At 49.9% G+C, this 18,812-nt stretch overlaps 1 protein-coding gene across 1 annotated transcript in view; it reads right to left on the reverse strand.

Annotated features, from left to right (window-relative positions):
• Positions 1 to 2,518: 2,518 nt before the first annotated feature.
• The window catches only part of FAM78A (family with sequence similarity 78 member A), a 49,932-nt gene continuing 33,638 nt past the window's right edge, over positions 2,519 to 18,812 (reverse strand). The window contains exon 2 of the mRNA XM_060250723.1: positions 2,519 to 3,400. Coding sequence (XP_060106706.1) covers positions 2,872 to 3,400 — 529 coding nt within the window. The 3' untranslated portion in view covers positions 2,519 to 2,871. The remainder of the gene's footprint in view (positions 3,401 to 18,812) is intronic.

Below are 18,812 nucleotides of genomic sequence, written 5' to 3' on the forward strand. Positions count from 1 at the left end.
AACTTGTGGCTAGATTACAATACTCCACGTCCTGAAAGCCATCCAAAAATAGGTTTGATAGGACGGAGCAGGTGGTCAAAGTGTTCTGTGTTTCTGCCTACGCTTTCCAACTCCAAGACCATTTCTGCAGTAGTGAAATTCCCCGCATTGACATTTTTAAAACTGCGTGTCAAGTGAAATTTTCCACAGTAGATATTTTCTCACCAGGTACAAACCCAAAGTTTTCTCCTTCGTACCCCACGTTTTTCGAATTCGTAGTTTTGGACCATTTCTGCAGTTGTGAAATTCCCCATATTGATGCTTTTAAAACTGGGCATTATATGAAATTCCCCCCAGTAGATTTCTCCTCACCAGGCACAAACCCCACATTTTCAGAACTCACTAAAACTGGAAATTCTAAGAACATGGGGTAAGAAGGAGAAAACTTTGGGTTTGCGCCTGATGAGGAAAAATCTACAGTGGAAAATTTCACATAATGCACGGTTTTAAAAACATCATTTATACTAGTGCAGAAATGGTCTTAGCAAGTTCTGAAAATGCAGGATAAGGAGAAAACTTCAGTTTTGCAACTGGTGAGGAAAAATCTACTGCGGGAAATGTCACATAAGAATTGAAGAAAAAGAACTGCAGATTTATACCCCGCCCTTCTCTCTGAATCAGAGACTCAGAGCGGCTTACAATCTCCTATATCTTCTCCCCCCACAACAGACACCCTGTGAGGTGGGTGGGGCTGAGAGGGCTCTCACAGCAGCTGCCCTTTCAAGGACAACCTTTGCCAGAGCTATGGCTAACCCAAGGCCATCCCAACAGGTGCAAGTGGAGGAGTGGGGAATCAAACCCGGTTCTCCCAGATAAGAGTCCATGCACTTAACCACTACACCAAATAACATGCAGTTATAAAAACGTCAACGTGGGGAAATTCCCTACTGCAGAAATGGCCTGATAATAAACTCCCACTTTAACTCCATTCGTAAAGTACTTCATTTCTGCCCCGTTTGCACAAGTCGTTTCAATCAGGAGTTCTAGATCCTTAGTGGTAATTCAACACCAAACTACCCAGTCAAGTGCGAACCCTAAAAGAGAGTGTGTCCGCTACAGCGCAGCAGCCATTCCGGCAATTAACCAGTGTTAAAACCACCACTGCGGACACACATGCGTTCTAGATAACTGGAATACATTTTCCCATTTGAATGAGTGTACTAAGATTTCTCGTTTGAAGAATGAAAGCCAAGCCACCTCAAATTGGCCAGTCCCAAACGATTCCCATTGGTATTATTTGTTGCCCTGCCATTTTTTAAAGAAAGAAAACGGTTGTGTTCAGGTGAGTATATGAAAGAAACTCATGTGCTGCGAGGGGTGTATTCTAGTGCCTTCTAATACCAACCCGAGCTCTTTAAAAGCATCTTTTGCTTTGTCATCACCCCCGCTTTGAAATGGATCCTTCCAATCATGGACGTGTTGAGAAGGGGCAGGGTTTTCTCTCAAGTGACAAGAAGGCCTCCCAATCAACGCGTCTGCTGAGTGAAATCTCCACTTCCAGCACTTCCTGGTGGGACGGGCAGGGGTTTTTTTTTGTAGCAGGGTCTCCTTTGCCTATTAGGCCACACCCCACCCCATGTAGCCAATCCTCCAAGAACTTACAGGGCTCTTTTTCCAAAGCCTACTGTAAGCTCCAGGAGGACTGGCTACATCAGGCAGGTGTGGCCTAGTAGGCAAAGGAGTTCGAACTCCAAGAAAAGCCCTGGGGATGGGCCATGCCTGCCTAGCAGCCATGAGCAAAAATGGGCCATACAGGGGAGAAGGAAGCCTGCAGGCGCCTCCCTTCAACCAGAAGTAAAGATTCTTGCTAGAGGGACAGCAGCTGTCCATCAGTGGGACTGAAAACATTCCAGTCCCCTCTATCCCAACGTCTCAAGGAAATTCCGTAATTCAACAGTACCATTTTTTTCCTCCCAGGTAGACTCTCTTATGTCTTCTGCAGCTGCAGACAGGCAAAAATTCAGCCAGTAAAGCATCTTTGGTCACTGCATCTCCACGCCAAGCTGTATCCGTGAGGTTTTAGCTTGTTGTGCAGTTGCATAACGCCAGAGTGGGGGGGGAAAAGCTAGCAAACTTTATTTTAGGGAAGCTGGCTGTGATAAAAGTGTGAGAATTCTTTGCGGTCAGAGCAAAACGTCTCACTTTTAAGATCCAGTAAGAAGGGAAAGAATATTGTTTGCTTGCTATTTCCTCCCCACCCCCCCCCACCCCTTCTTCCACTTACATGCAGCTTAAGGCAAAAATTTGGCAATGCAAAGCAAAATCTACGTAAGGCCGCGTGATTTGGGTATGCGATTTGGAACGTTTCATTCATCGATTAAAAAAAAGAGAGAACTGAAAACCGACATCATAAAAAAGAATAACCAACACTGTTGTTCCAGGGACTTAAAATTTCCCACATTTCTCTCTCTTACATGCTCTCTCTCTCTCTCACGTGACCCAAGCGAAGTTAAATGAGATTAAACATCAAACAACCACCGAAGGAAGAAAAAGAAACTTTTACAGAGCTGGGAATAAGTGCGCTGTGTGTTCCCACCCTTCGATATTCAACCGGGTCGGATGACACCAGCCCCCACCCCCCCTCCCCACAGAGTTACAATCGGAGGGGAGTCTTTCCTTTGAGCTTCCGTTGCACAGTGAGATCCGTTCCGATGGGAAAAGGTAGAATGGTTGCATTTTATTTTTCTCTTTGTCAAATGAATAAAAAGTGCATCTCTTGTTTTTGCTTAAATATACGTTTTTCTTAAATGCGAAGTGGTTTTTTCTCTCTCTCTCTCTCCTCCTATGTCCCCTCCCCCCAATTCCGTGCCATGGGGACACTTGAAGTTCTCATTATCGATACTTTGGAGGTATCACCACTAGAGGGGGCCCATCCGTGGGCCTCCACATAAGTACCTGGGCATCGTTGGCATTGGGCTTCACAAGGGCACTCGCTGGTATTGGCTCGTTCTTGTTGAGAATCTGCGGCTGCTCTTGAGCCGAGGGCTCCTGCAGCTTGGCACGCTGCCCCAGAGGTTTGCAGGGGGTCACTTCGATGCCCAGTTTCATGCGCCACTTGATGGTCTGCAAGGTGACCATCTCATTGGTGGTGATGTTGGTGGCCACCAGCCAAGTGGTAAAGCTCTGATCCCGGTGAATGTGGGTGAGCTTGGCCACATTGCTCTCGCTCACCGGCACGGCCCACGTAACGCTGGGGTAGAAATTGTCATTCATGCTGACGTTGAACTTGGCTTCCTTCTTCGTGGGGCCGATAATGGTGCAGGTTTCCGTGGTGTTCCCGTACCACGGGTAGTTTACACCGTCAGAGTCGCTAATCGCTTGGATCTTGCCTTCTAGGAGATCCGGTAATTCCCAGCTGGACCTGCATTGGAGAAGGAGAAAGAGCAAGGAAAAGAGGGGATTGCTTTTGGTGGGCAACAGTCCGGGCTGACAAGACCATACGAGCAGGGGTGTCAAACATGCGGCCCAGGGACCGAATCAGACCCCCAGAGGACTCCTATCAGGCCCCCGAGCAACTGGCTGTAATCTGCTTCCTTCTCCCTCTCTCTTGCTTCCTTCTGGGTAACAGCTTGCTTTGTAAGGCTTGATCAATCACACAGGAGCTACAGAGCAAAAACTCCATTTTCTCCATTGGCTGAAGCTCCTCCCTTGGGGAGGAAGCCAGAGCTTGACCGATTTCCCACTCGCTTTATGCCGCTCTGATGCTCCTCTTCTCAGTGGGGCTTCTGTCCGATTTCACACTATCTGCCCCAGGGCTGCAACTAGCATCGGCTTTTTCGCACAGCAAACAGAAACTGGTTTTTAGAGGTTTCTGTTTGCTGTGTGAAAAAGCTGACGCTAGTTGCAGCCCCGGGGCAGATAGTGTGAAATCAGAGGGAAGCCCTGCTGAGAAGAGAAATGTCAGAGCGGCATAAGGCGAGTGGGAAATCAGTCCTCTCAATCACACAGCAGAGCTACTGAGCCAAGCCTCTCTTCCTTCTGGTCCCCTGGGGAAGGAAGGAAAGAGCCAGAGCTTCCTTTGTTCAGTTCCCTGGATCCCATGGGAGAGATACAAAGAGAGCACCGTTAAGATCAATGAGGGCTAATTTTTTTAGGCATGTTTTAAGGCTTTTGAAAAATTATTTATTTGTCTTTGGCCTTTATAAAGGCCAAAGGGAGTGTGCAGAGGCAGGCGAGCGACCAGAGACCTCGCAATCACGCGACGTGAACGCCGAGTGAGGGCGCGGCCGGGGCGACTGACAGTGGCGACGGGGGCTGCTATCGACGGAGGGAAGCCTGAGGTGGTGGCCCCGAGGCCATCAGCCACTTTAGCGGTTTGTGGGTCCTGATTGGACTGGTCAATTTCCATAAGAAAACCTGTGGAGCCCTGAAGCGTGACTGGGAGGCACGGGGGGGTTTACCTCTCTGGGCCTGCCAGGTTGCGCTAGGGGTATTGGCCGAGAACTCATGGACCCTATTACAGGCTACATTCCACCCGACTGCTGCCCTAGTGTAGCACATGTTGTGCTATAAACCTGATGCCTGCACTCATTCTCGCACTTTATCCATCTAGTACCTCAGCACTTACTCAAGCACTTTACCTACTTTACCTGCTCAGCACCTACCCAGCACTTAATACAGACCACTAATTGGAAACTTTAGTATTAGTATTAATTAATTAATTGGATTTCTTTAGTCGATTGATTAGTAAATTGAAGTTATTTATATATTTATTCTGGACTGTATAAATTGTTAAATTCTAGCTCATTAACTGGGAAGATTGTTTAGGGTATTATTTTGTTAGTGACGCTGGAACTGAAGTTATTGGGTTTCACTAATCAATTTGAAGGAGTATTGTGGGAGGGTCTTTTATATTAATTAATTAAATCGGGGAATAGGTAGTGGGTCTGTAACTGGGAGACCAGAGTGGCTGGTGGGGTGCGAATCAACTGTAGGTTGGGAGAATCCGGGGGGAGGTGGAGCCGCTCAGTACTAGTAAGATCACCCCGGGCATAGGCACGGATGCTCGGCTCAGGGATTCCAGTGCTCTTGGGGAGGGGAAGGTATGACGGTGGGAATAGACAGAGGTGTAAGGGAAGGGGACGGAGACAACACGGTGCTCGGCTCCCTTCCAGTCTACTTCCCATCCCAACGGTGACAGGTAGTGGGGCCAAGAGGAATAGCCTGTCTCCGTCATTGGTGTTATGCAATGCCAGGTCCGTAAATAATAAGACCGCGACCCTCAGGGAGTTCCTGCTCCAGCAGGACGTGGACCTGGCTTGCGTGACCGAGACCTGGGTGCGAGATGGGGAGACAGTGGCTCTTTCCCAGATGACCCCCCCAGGTTACTCGGTCTTCCACCAATCACGGAATAGCGGGCGGGGGGGAGGGGTGGCATTATTCATACGGGAGGGTTACTCCTTCCGGGCTCTCCCGGGCCCAAAGATTGAGGGTATTGAATGTGCCGGTTTAGCGTGGGATGTCGGAGAGGGGTTGGCGATCTGGCTGGTGTACCGTCCGCCTAACGCACCGGCCAGCGCCTTACCATCCCTGATGGAGGCTGTGGCGGGCTGGGCGTTGGAGTACCCAGGGCTTATGGTCCTGGGTGATTTCAACGTCCATGCCGACGACTCGGCCTCCACTCAGGCGATGGACCTAGTGTCTTCCATGGCGACACTGGGACTCTCTCAATTTGTTACGACACCCACGCACCAGGCCGGGCACATGTTAGACCTGATCTTTGCGTCCGGGATTTCGGTGAACGATATCGCGGTAGAAGCGGTACCATGGTCGGATCACCTAGCCCTCAAGGCCCGTGTGGAGATGCCACCCCAACCCTGTATGGGCGGAGAGCCTATTTTGGCTCGCCCCCGGAGCCTGATGGACCCGGAACGGTTCCAAATGGCACTAGGGGATCCCTGGCCCCCTGGCGATTCCCTCGATGACCTGGTGGAGGCCTGGCAAGGCCGGCTGACCAGGGCCATCGACGAGATCGCACCTCGACGTCCTCTGCGCCCTCGCAGGAGGCTGGCCCCATGGTATACCCTGGAGCTACGCCGGCTGAAACAGGGGCTCAGACGACTAGAGAGGCAGTGGCGGCATACTCGGGACGAAGCGACGAGAACATCTTATAGAACGTTTATGAAGTCTTATGAGATGGCAGTCAAGGCTGCAAAGAAAGATTACTTTGCAGCCAAGATTGCATCTGCAGATTCGCGCCCGGCACAATTATTTAGAATAATTGGAGATCTTACTACATTGCCTCAAGGCAAACCAAATGTTAGGGAATTAGAGATTGGCTGTGAGGCTTTTGCGAAATATTTTGCAGATAAAATCACGTCGCTCCGCCAAGACCTGCCTATCACATTGGATGCAGTACGGGAACTTGAGGCTCCGCGCCTGTCTTCGGGTTTGGAGTTGGGTCGGTTTGACCCGCTCAGCCTGGAGGAAGTCGATGGAATTCTCTCTGTTGCGCGCCCAACAACTTGCGATTTGGACCCTTGCCCCTCCTGGTTGATTAAAGCTTGCCAGAGGGAGCTTAGATGTCCTTTACGGGACATAATAAATAGATCCCTCTCGGAGGGGCGTTTCCCATCACCTCTGAAAGAGGCTTTGGTCCGCCCCCTCTTGAAAAAATGCACAGCAGATCCGGCCGAATTGGCAAATTACCGACCGGTTTCTAATTTACCGTTTTTAGGTAAAATTATTGAGAGGGCAGTGGCGCTGCAACTACAGGGTTTTCTGGATGACGCTTCCGTCCTAGACCCTTGCCAGTCCGGCTTTCGCCCGGGCCACGGGACGGAGACAGTGCTGGTCGCCTTGGCAGATGACCTCCACCGGCAACTGGATCGAGGAGGCGTGGCGGTGCTGATGCTGTTAGACCTGTCGGCAGCGTTCGACACGGTCGACCACCGGCTACTGACCCGCCGCCTCGCCGACATAGGGGTCAGGGGGCTGGCCTTACAATGGCTCTCCTCCTTCCTCAAAGGTCGGGGACAAAGGGTGGCAATCGGGGGTGAGCTTTCCCGGAGGCGCACACTAGATTGTGGGGTGCCTCAGGGAGCAGTTCTCTCCCCGATGTTATTTAACATCTACATGCGCCCCCTTGCCCAGATTGCCCGGAGTTTTGGACTGGGCTGTCATCAATATGCGGATGACACCCAGCTCTATCTGCTAATGGATGGCCGGCCTGACTGCGTTCCAGTGAACTTAGACCGGGCACTGCAGGCCGTGGCAACTTGGCTTAGGCTGAGTGGGTTGAAGCTGAACCCGACGAAGACAGAGGTCCTTTGCGTGGGGCGCGGCGCTCTGGGAAGGGAAATACCTCTCCCGGTTTTTGACGGTGCGCCGTTGAAGGCGGCGGGCCGGGTCAAGAGCCTGGGAGTCCTACTGGAGCCTTCACTATCAATGGAGGCCCAGGTAGCGGCCACTGCCAAGTCGGCATTCTTCCACCTGAAGCGGGCAAGGCAGCTGGCTCCTTTCCTGGAGCGCCGGGACCTGGCAACAGTGATCCATGCGACGGTCACCTCAAGACTAGACTACTGCAATGCCCTCTACATGGGGCTGCCTTTGTGTCGAACCCGGAAGCTGCAGCTAGTGCAGAACGCAGCGGCCAGGCTGTTATTGGGACTCCCGAAATGGGAGCATATACAGCCGGGGCTGCGTGAACTGCACTGGCTGCCAGTTACATACCGGGTCCGATACAAAGTGCTGGTTATTACCTTTAAAGCCCTATATGGCCGAGGACCTGCCTACCTGAGGGACCGTCTCTCCCCATATGAGCCCCAAAGAGCACTGAGGTCGGCAGGGAAGAACACGCTGACTATCCCTGGGCCAAAGGAGGCGAAATTACAGAGTACACGGGCACGGGCCTTCTCTGTTATAGCCCCGTGCCTTTGGAATCAACTTCCGGAGGAGGTACGGGCCCTGCGGAATTTGGACCAATTCCGCAGGGCCTGTAAGACCATCCTTTTCAAGCAGGCGTTTGTAGAACTTGATAGGATGGCTGTTTAATTACCAACTATTTATCTAGTGACCCCTGCCATAATACAAGTGTACAGATAACATCAGGAAGATCACCGCCGTTTAAACTATGGAATGATCCAGACATTTGGAACTGGTTTTAGATTGTTGTTTTAAATCAATGTATAACTTAAATGTTGTTTTAAATTACCTTATATTGTATATTTTATATTGTATAATTTTATCGAACTCTTGTCAGCCGCCCTGAGCCTGCCTAGGCGGGGAGGGCGGGATATAAATAAAATTTATTATTATTATTATTATTATTATTATATAATCTCTGCTATCTAATCTTAAATAGGTATACAGATGGCCTGGCCTGACATGACCTGGCCCAACCAGACATGTTCCGGCCCAACAAGGTCTCACTTATGTCAGATCCAGCCCTCACAGCGAATGAGTTTGACACCCCTGATATAGAGGGTTGCCGCACTCAGTTAACCAGTCAGAAGGCAGATTAACTGAGCAGCGCATTTTATCAAGAAATAGCAAACCCCCACACACCCCGTTCTCTAATGATTTCTGCAGCACAACCAAGCCTCCTCTACAACCTAAGGGCCAGTTCACACATTACAAAGTCCACGGGTGCGGTCACACTCACCATTAAATCCATCTGCAACGCGCCTGTATTATAATCCGCACAACCAATTTTCCGATCAGACAACAGCCAGGCTCCCGTTCTATCCCATGTGGGTCCCGTCGCTGGTCGATCAGATTGCTCTACCGGACCTCGTTTCATGAGACGTCAATCTGCATTAGCGCAGGCGCAGCGATGCCCGCTCTCTGCAGCGCGTCGCTTTTAAATGGGTCAGATCACTAAAGTTTTGCTAGTCCGTTGGCACTACTTTTCCAGCACGAGCACTACACGTGCAGAAAAGAACCCAGGAATTCAAATCAGTTCACATCTAGTTCACATCTACTTTCAAAAGTGATTTTTGTTTCCGGACATAAGGGCGGGTAAACGATTTATCGAGCCAACATTCACTCGCTCATTCACTGGCGCAATGATATCACTTGCAGGGGCTTTGGGAGGGAAGCGGTGGTGCGCTTCCGACGAGTCGCCAACGGTGGAGCGTTCAAACAGAGAAACTCCGCTCAGGAACCGTCAGAAGGATTTTGTTCCTGATTTAAAGCAGTATCAAATTAGTCTGCGCCCCAGTCGTCTCAACGCGGAACTCGAACGAGCTAACCACCATTCGCAGATGCTGACATTTGGACAACCGCTTAAAATCCGACATGCTTCCGGACTCCACTCATGCTCGTAGCGGGATTTTATGAACGTCTGACCTCACCCCACGTTTCTCCCTGTGTGGACTTTGCACAGATGTGAACGAATCCTGGTTTGGAGCAAGAAAGGGAGCTACAATGTTCCCACCACCACCAGGCCGTTTTCCTGACCTGAACTGGTTCAGGGGAACATCTGTTTGGTGGCCCACTGGGGAAATGAACAAGTACCAAGGGCAGCACAGAATTTTCACCAGGGAGGCAAGTAGTGGTTCCCCCAGGGCCACTTCACATTGGGAAAACAGTGGAGGGCGCTCGTCCCCTTTCCCTCTGGTACTGTGGTTCTGATCCAAATCAGAATTAAGAACCTAAAAAGGTTAAAGGGATACAAATTAGGGGGCCGATTGTCAAAATCAGTAAACAAACAGCATAAATAGGTCAAATTATCAAAAATGTATTTATTCAGGGGGGGGTTTCCCTGAGAGAATTCAGCGGAACAGAGTTCCGGAATCTCTTCACGGAAACAAAATTCTCAAAAAACATTTAAAGGTTCATGTGTACCCCGTGTGTTTCTTTTTCATTTCCCTTTTGAGAATTCTGGCACCTCTTTTTCTAGGGGAAAAGGCCTGTATCTATTACAAATTAGTTAAAAAACAATTCTAGGCCCAAATATAGCCTCAGTTAAAACTACAAATCATACAGTATGCACAACAGAGATCTTATGCAACCCTAAAACAGACGTGTTTGGGCCTGCTGGCTTTCTTCAGTGGCCGAACTTGCTTAATGTAAGAGCCACATAGAACAAATGTCAGATGTCTGAGAGTCGCAAGACATGAATGTCAGATGTCTGAGAGCTGTAAGGCGGGAGGGAGGGAAGAGGAAAGAAAATATATGGGAGGGAAAGGTGGAAAGAAAGCAACTTTAACTTTAAATGCATTCTCCAAGCGTCTGGCCAACACTGCAGTGGGAGCTTCCAGAGCCACATAATATGCATGAAATGTCACATGTGGCTCCCAAGCCACAGTTTGGCCACCCCTGTATTAAACCATACAGGACAAATTGAAAACTGTGTTCTGTTAAATATCAGCAACACAAGGCAAAGATGTGATATATACGTCTCGTGTGGTGGTATCACCTCATGTCCATGTCAGGTACATATAACTAAAAGGGTATTTAGGGTTTGACAGCACCCAAGTTCCAGCAGGAGTACCCCCGGCTTTGGGGGCTTTTGCCCACCGCTGACCAGTGGGGGAAAAACCCACCCCCAAACAGTGACAGTCAGCCCCGTGGCGCAGACTGCTAAAGCTGGAATACTGCAGTCTGAACTCTCTGCTCACGACCTGAGTTCAATCTCAGCAGAAGCTGGGTTCAGGGAGCCAGCTCAAGGTTGACTCAGCCTTCCATCCTTCCGAGGTCAGTCAAATGAGTCCCCAGTGTCAGAACTTGTAACTTTCCTGTATGCTGTTAGCCTAACTGACTCCATGTTGGAAACAAATACTAACCCAGCGTGCTTCATGCCAGGCCACTAACTAAAATAGTATGCATTCCAAGCAGCCTGTGATCACTGGAGGGTGGCAGATAGCCTCTGGTCAACATCTGCAGGTGGCCTTTGAAGCCAGCCGCTTAGGACAGCTCAGCAGGGCTCCATCCTCCCTAGCTGATAACAGACCCTGAGAAACAGACAATCGTCTCGGACCGTGTGAAAGATCGTTTTATTGTTGCTGCTACAATCGCATAAAATGTAACCAATGCTAGCTTCGTTATCAGTGTTATTCTGTACCTTCAGCACTATAGCTCTCAATAAATGCCTATACTTTTGCAACAAAGTCTTGGGCCTCGCTTGAAGTTCTTCCAGTTCTGACACCCAGCTTGCTGGGGGGAAAGTGTAGATGACTGGGGAAGGCAATGGCAAACCACCCCGTAAAAAAAGTCTGCCGTGAAAACGTGAAAGCAACATCACCCCAGAGTCGGAAACGACTGGTGCTTGCACAGGGGACCTTTCCTTTCCTTTGAGCGTTAAAGCTGCAGTATTGCAGTCCTAAGCTCTGCTCACAACATGAGTTCAATCCCTGATGGAAGCTGGGTTCAGGGAGCCGGCTCGAGGTTGACTCAGCCTTCCATTCTTCCAAGGTCGGTCAAATGAGCACCCAGCTTGCTGGGGGGAAAGTGCAGATGACTGGGGAAGGCGATGGCAAACCACCCCGTAAAAAAGTCTGCCGTGAAAACGTGAAAGCAACGTCACCCCAGAGTCGGAAACGACTGGTGCTTGCACAGGGGACTACCTTGACCTTTTAAACAGTGACATCACCATGCAACATCCCCGACGCGATGACGCCATTACTGGCTAATGTCATCCCACCAGGGAAGCCGTGTGACAACAGTCCCCTGCGCGCAGATAAGCACTGGATCTAGGCACTTTTCCTCTCAGCTTGCTCATTTTCTTCATAAGAGGGAGTTTCAGTGTCAGAGCCTGCTGAGATACCAGGCCTTACAAGCTCAGCACACAACTCAACGCAACCGGCTAGCACAAAACGCAAAAGGCTGCTGGGGCCGTTCGGCTTCTAAGCGTCGGCAGCCTGTGAACGGAGCCCGGTTCTCTGCCACACAGTGGATCATCTCCCCAGAGAAGGAGCCTGGCCCCAGATGAGCACAAGGGCACACGACAGATTAAGAGAGAAACCGGCAAAAGGGGGCAATTCCTTCCATCTGCATTCGTTCCTCTCCCTCCAGACAGACACAAACTGAGAAAAGCCTGGAGGCTTTGGGGATGAATTCAGTCATCCCTCTCGAGGGGAGATGAATCAGAGAGCAAGCTCAGACGGCGGCAGTGTGCTGCCGCCCCGTCATGCTGCAGGCTTCCTCTCGGACTTCCAGCAGAGACCACTGCGGGGAGAGCAGCTGAACGAAGGCTCCATCTCGGCCTTTTGCACAAAAGGTTCACAAGCTTTTGCCCCTGAGCTGGGACGGTTCTCTGAGCATTTCAAGGCAGACACCGAACAGCTGAGACTAAGACAGAAAAGGGGCACATGCAGAGCGCTACGTTCTTCCATGACGCCTGTTAAATAGTGGGTTCGATGCATGAGGAGACAATTAGTTGCAGTCGATCACGGCTCTTTATTAGTGCTTTCACCAAGGCGGTTATTTGGGGCTCTGTTTTTTTGAAGCAGAGGCACCAAATTTGCAGCAAGCATCCAGTGCCTCTCCTCAAAACACCCTCCAAGTTGCAAAAGGATTGGACCAGGGGGTCCAATTCTATGAGCCCCCAAAGAAGGTGCCCCTGTCCTTCATTATTTCCAACGGGAGGAAGGCATTTAAAAAGGAATCTGGTTCCTTTAAACGTGATGGCCAGAACTCCCTTTGGAGTTCAATTATGCCTGTCACCACCTCGCACCTGGCTCCACCCCCAAAGTCTCCTGGCTCCACCCCCAAAGTCCCCAGATATTTCTTGAATTGGACCTGTCAACCCTAGCAACAGATGCCTTGCGTAAACCTGAGTGAAATGGAGGAAACGGCAGCTGCTGGGACTTCTTTTGTTCTGCAAACTTCCTGGGTGCTGCTAAACAAAGGAGGCAACTGGGGCTGCCTGGTTTGTGTGACCCAGGGTGGCACTTCTTTTGCAATCTGAGGGGGGGTGGGGAGAGGAAGAGAGCTGCCGAGGAGGAGGCCGTAAAAGCAGATGGCAGGAGACCGACAGGAAATGTTCGAGCTCGTACATCTGTGGGGAGGAAGTCTGCACACAACCCCCGGCCTCCCCTCACTCTAGTGACACATGCTTCGCAGTGCTGGCTTTCACAAGCAATTAAATCCGCCTACAGGTTTTCAGCAGGAAGGCGACAGAACAGGGCTTCGCGGCCCTTTTTTACGGCTGACGAGGAACCCCCGTTTGGCCCACGGTCCACACCCTTTGCCGGCTGTTGCCCTTGATGCGGCCTGATGGTGGGACCCCCCTCCACCCATTGTTAAAAGAGGAGGTGAGGGATTAGATTCGGCACCCATCCGGAATGAGGGCCTTCTAAGGCAGCCTCCCGTGAAGCTCTGCTCGGCAAACCGCAAAACAGAACTTCCACGCTTCTTGTGCAAACTGTACAGAAACGGCCCCAGTTTGCACCTGCTGGAATGGCCTTGGGTTAGCCATAGCTCTGGCAGAGGTTGTCCTTGAAAGGGCAGCTGCTGTGAGAGCCCTCTCAGCCCCACCCACCTCACAGGGTGTCTGTTGTGGGGGAGGAAGGTAAAGGAGATTGTAAGTTTGGTGTAGTGGTTAAATGCGTGGACTCTTATTTGGGAGAACCGGGTATGATTCCCCACTCATTCACTTGCAGCTGCTGGAATGGCCTTGGGTCAGCCATAGCTCTGGCAGAGGTTGTCCTTGAAAGGGCAGCTGCTGTGAGAGCCCTCTCAGCCCCACCCACCTCACAGGGTGTCTGTTGTGGGGGAGGAAGGTAAAGGAGATTGTAAGTTTGGTGTAGTGGTTAAATGCGTGGACTCTTATCTGGGAGAACCGGGTATGATTCCCCACTCCTTCACTTGCAGCTGCTGGAATGGCCTTGGATCAGCCATCGCTCTGGCAGAGGTTGTCCTTGAAAGGGCAGCTGCTGTGAGAGCCCTCTCAGCCCCACCACCTCACAGGGTGTCTGTCGTAGGGGGAGAAGAGCAAGGAGATTGTGAGCCGCTCTGAGTCTCTGATTCAGAGAGAAGGGCAGAGTATAAATCTGCAATTCTTCTTCTTCAGTCAACAGCTCAGAGCCACAAAGCCAGCTTTGCATGTAAAGGGTCTTACCAGGTTTAGTCCCTGGCACAGCAGGGAAAGCCCCTGCCAGTTTGCAGGATGGCTTTTAATCTGCACAGGCAGTCAGATCTCCAGCAGCCAATCAGAAATCCTGCTGGGCAAAAGTCCCACCAGGCCCCGCCCACATTCTAAGAACACTTGGCAGGTGCCACCATGGTGCCCAGGGGCACTATGTTGGGGGATGCCTGCTTTCGTTCATCCTGCATGGTGCAAGGGGTTGGGACTGGATGGCCTTTAGGTCTCTTCTAACTTTTAAATCCTATGATTCGTTAATGGAACAAATCTCCGCCTCCTTGTGAAAGTGCGCTTTATGGCTGAGTGGGGATTTGAACCCAGGACTCTAGTCCAACACGCTAAACCACAACATGCTAATTCTGGCTTTGCTGGTTGTCACCAGCCTCTGTACTCCTGCAGGCACTCCAGACCATTTGTTTCCACATTTCAGTTTGGCATTTTTGCTTCCTTCACTTGTCACCAGGGCTTTTTTTTTGTAGCAGGAACTCCTTTGCATATTAGACCACACACCCCTGATGGAGCCAATCCTCCTGGAGCTTACAGCAGACCCTGTACTGAGAGCCCTGTAAGCTCTTGGGAGGACTAGCTCCATCAGGGGTGTGTGGCCTAATGTGCAAAGGAGTTCCTGCTATAAAAAACCCCCTGCTTGTCACAAAGTTAATGAGGCCCTTCCCCGCTGTGGGCTGACCAATATTGGACGTGTTCTGGGAGCTGCTTAGAACCTAATTTCTAGGCACGTGCAGATCCAATTTGGATCCGGACTGTGGCCCAAGGAAAGCCTGGGCTTAAGCCCTCCTCCTTTACATGGCTTCACCACCTGAAATGACTCTAGCAAGCTGCTATTCGCCCTGTAGGGAGGAATCTGCTTGCAGTTTATCAGTACAGGAGTTTCCTCGACAACAGAAATAGCAACTTCCCAGGACCATTTCAGATCGGAAAAACTGAGGAAGCTTAAGTTTCTCCTCTCTCCAGGCACATCATCCGAATTAAGCCAGTGTGATTAGGACAATTAAGTTCTTCTGAGCACAAAATTCCCAGCGCGTGACTGATCAGGATTTTTGCGATGCCTGCAGGCCCTTCATAACCTGTGGACTGGTCCTTAGCCTGTGTTGCCTTGATTGCTAGGCATGCAACAGGTCTGAAAGGAAGGCTGGAGGTGGTCTAACGCAGGAGTGCTTAAGGTAAGAGCCACATAAAATAAACCTCAAATGTTCGAGAGCTGCAAGACAGGAAAGTCAGATGTTTGAGAGCCACAAGACATGAACGTCAGACGTTGGAAGGGGGGGAAGGAAAACAGATGGAGGTGAGGAAGGAGGGAGGGATGGGTGGGTGGGAAGAAAGCCACTTTAACTTTAAATGTATTTCAATGCTGCCAGCTGGCTTGGCGAAGTGATTTAAAGAGAGAAATGCCTTCTCCAAGCTGACCGATAGAGCAGTGGGGACTTCGAGAGCCACACAACACTTGTGAAAGAACCACAGGTGGCTCCTGAGTCGCAGTTTGATGTTATCATGACACAGGGTTGGTTTTTTTTTTCCTAACGACCAGGAAAACAGAGAGATACCTTTACACAGTTTCTAGTGAAAAGGTTATTTGGTAGGTTTTCTCCTAGCTGAAGGACTACGAGTTCCTCAAACGCACCCTATTTCCTTCCCCTCCCTCTTAATTTTCCAGTGGCATCTCTTCCACCCACCCTGCCCAAGCAATTCAAGGGAAGTGTGGGATGTTAGAAGACAGCTAACTATTGTCTGTAGATGTAAATGTCAGCACAAGGGATCCAACCGGTCTTCCTGCCGTTCATTTCTAAGGCCCAGATAGGTACGTGTTTTTTCCCTTTAATTAAATGCAAATAAAACACAGAGAAGAATAACCCAGAAGGCAAAAGCCAGCTTTAGACTATGCGGACAACTTTACAGCACAAAGGAAGAGGGCAACTTCCTAGCATAGATGGCAAAGTACGTTGATCTCCTATCTCCCATTTTAACCTCGCAACAGCCCTGTAAGGTTGACCCGGATGAATCTGTGTGTGGGTCAATCAAGATGGGTAGCTGTGTTGGTCTGTCTGTAGCAGTAAAAAAAGAGTAAGACTGATTTCTCACTCACCATACGCCGCTCACGTTCATCTTCTCGCTGCGGCTTTCTTCCGATTTCCCACTATCTGCCCCAGGGCTGCAGCAAGGATCGGCATTTTTGCACAGCAAACAGAAATTGGTTTTTAGCGATTTCTGTTTGCTGCGTGAAAACGCCGATCCTTGGGGCAGATAGTGGGAAATCGGAAGAAAGCCGCACTGAGAAGACGAACCTGAGAGTGGCATAAGGTGAGTGCGAAATCGGTCTAAGAGTCCAGCAGCACCTGAAAGACTAACTTTGATGTGTGTCTGTGTGTGAACAGGTAGGCTTTATGGCTGAGTGGGGATTTGAATCCAGGTCTCTAGTCCAATCCTCTAAACCACAACACTCTAACCCCCTGACTTCCAATATAAACATTTAACATTCAAGGGCATAAGCAGCATTTCCAGAGAACTAGATGTGCTTCCCACTGTAAAGTAGGTCAGGACTATTACGCCCCCAGTGCAGATCTTGGCATTAAGGCCCCAAAATGAATTCACAGCAGAAGTTCATTGCAAACCAGGGGCTTTAGAGGAGGGTACTAGGAGACCCAAATGGTCTTGGTTTATGGCACAGGCTCCTAACAGCTCTTTGCTTATGAGGCCTAACTCTATGTTTTGTTTCCCCCTAAAATGAGTGGGGAAGGCAATGGTAAGCCACCCCATAAAAAGTCTGCCATGAAAGCGTCGTGACGTGACGTCACCCCATGGGTTGGTAACGACCCAGTGCTTGCACAAGGGACCATCTTTACCTTTTTAAGTACCAGCAGTCCATGTGCAATATTCCCACTGAGCACAGTTCTTCGATTCAGACCAGGCAAGTGAGAAAAAGGCCCCATAGCCTTCCTTATGTGTCTACCAGGGACAGGACCTTTTCAGTCCTGGCCCCAACCTGGTGGAATCAGCTCCCTATGGAGATCCGGGCCCTACCTGGCTTGTTAGCCTTTCATAGGGCCTGTAAAACGGAGCTGTTCTGCCAGGCTTTTGGATGAGGTGGCAGGCATCTACTTGTTAGATGAAGAAGAAGACTGCAGATTTATACCCCACCCTTCTCTCTGAACTCAGAGACTCAGAGCAGCTTACAAACTCCTCCCCCCACAACAGACACCCTGTGACTTAACTACTACACCAAACTCGCTCTCTGTTGGCCTCCCCCGCAATATCACACTGTCCTACCACACCACTACATCACTCTGTTGGACCATCCTGCTGTACTACTAACTCACTATTGTAACTGATTTTATTGTGATTTTATTGTAATTTATTGTGATTCATTGATGTACTCCGCCCTGAGCCCCCATGCGAGAATGGGCGGAATATAAATAAACTATTAATAATAATAATTTTCTCAACCTGAAATGGCCTCAGGCAGGGCCAGCCCTAGACTGTCCGGCCCCCCTAGGCAAGGATAACTTCTGGTGCCCCCCCTGCACTGATAACATCACTGACACTGAGTCACATGGGGGTGCCCAATTCGGTGACCCCAGAAGGCCGGCACCTTAGGCAATCGCCTAGTTTGCCTAGTCACAGGACTGGCCCTGGCTTCAGGGCCCGATCCTTGGGAGCACCCTGCGTACTGCTGAGGTAAACTGTTTCCTCAGTGGGACAAAGAGCACCACCTCAGAACTGTTGCAGTTTAGGAAAACAGCCCAGAGGGAGAGAGGAGGCATCCCTCCAAATTGCTGAACCTCCCAATCCTCCTCACAGAGAGGCACAGATGCTGCTGGTATACACCACGAGGCAGGCGGGCAGACTGCCACAGAGAGGGTTTGGTAGGGAGAAAGAAGCAAATGTTTCCCTTTCCTCAAGACAAAAAAACAGGGCCAAACAGACCAGAGATTTGTGATGAAGGAGGTTAAGGCCTCTTGTGCAGAAAACCAACTGAGATCTCCATGTCAGTGTTCCCTCTAAGCAGAGTTAGTGTGAGCTAGCTCACAGTCTTTTAGCTTCTGTCTCACACATTTTTGTCTTAGCTCAGGAAGGATGACCCCAGAGCACAATAATTAATGCAGGAGCTCACAGCTTAGAGGGAACAACTTCTCTCATTTAATGGGAAAGCAGTTGTGCTTGTTTCCTGATACAAATTGGAAGAGGAGAAGATTGGATTTATACCCCGCACTCCACTACCTTAAGGAGTCTCAGAGTGACATCCAGGGCTTTTTTTGTAGCAGGAACTCATTTGCATATTAGACCACACACCCCTTAATGTAGCCAATCCCCCAAGGGGGAGGGGGGGAGTCACAGTCAGGAATGTGTTTCCCACTGAAAGCAACAGAAGCAAATAAAGGACAGAATGAAGATTCTGAACAGTTGTGAGAACAACAATGAAGACAACGAACTCTAAAATTATTGCACAAAACGAATAAAAAATTGTCTGCATGAAATTTCCGTCCACACCCTTAGTGACAAATGCTGCTATGGAGGCTTCACAAGAACAGGAGTCTAAAAAATATCTGCAGTGACAGAAGTTCATAGTCTCTTATCAGAGGGGTGAGTGCCTGCCTTGTTTATCTACGCGCAAATTTTTTCTCTTAAGTGTTCGAAAATGCAATGGGGATCTTCAGGGCTTTTTTTGGCAGAAAAAGCTCAGCAGCAACTTGTTTGCATATTAGGCCACACCCTTGATGTCGCCAGGGTTTTT

The sequence above is a fragment of the Heteronotia binoei genome, chromosome 12 (genome assembly GCF_032191835.1).
Source record: "Heteronotia binoei isolate CCM8104 ecotype False Entrance Well chromosome 12, APGP_CSIRO_Hbin_v1, whole genome shotgun sequence".
NCBI lineage: Eukaryota > Metazoa > Chordata > Lepidosauria > Squamata > Gekkonidae > Heteronotia > Heteronotia binoei.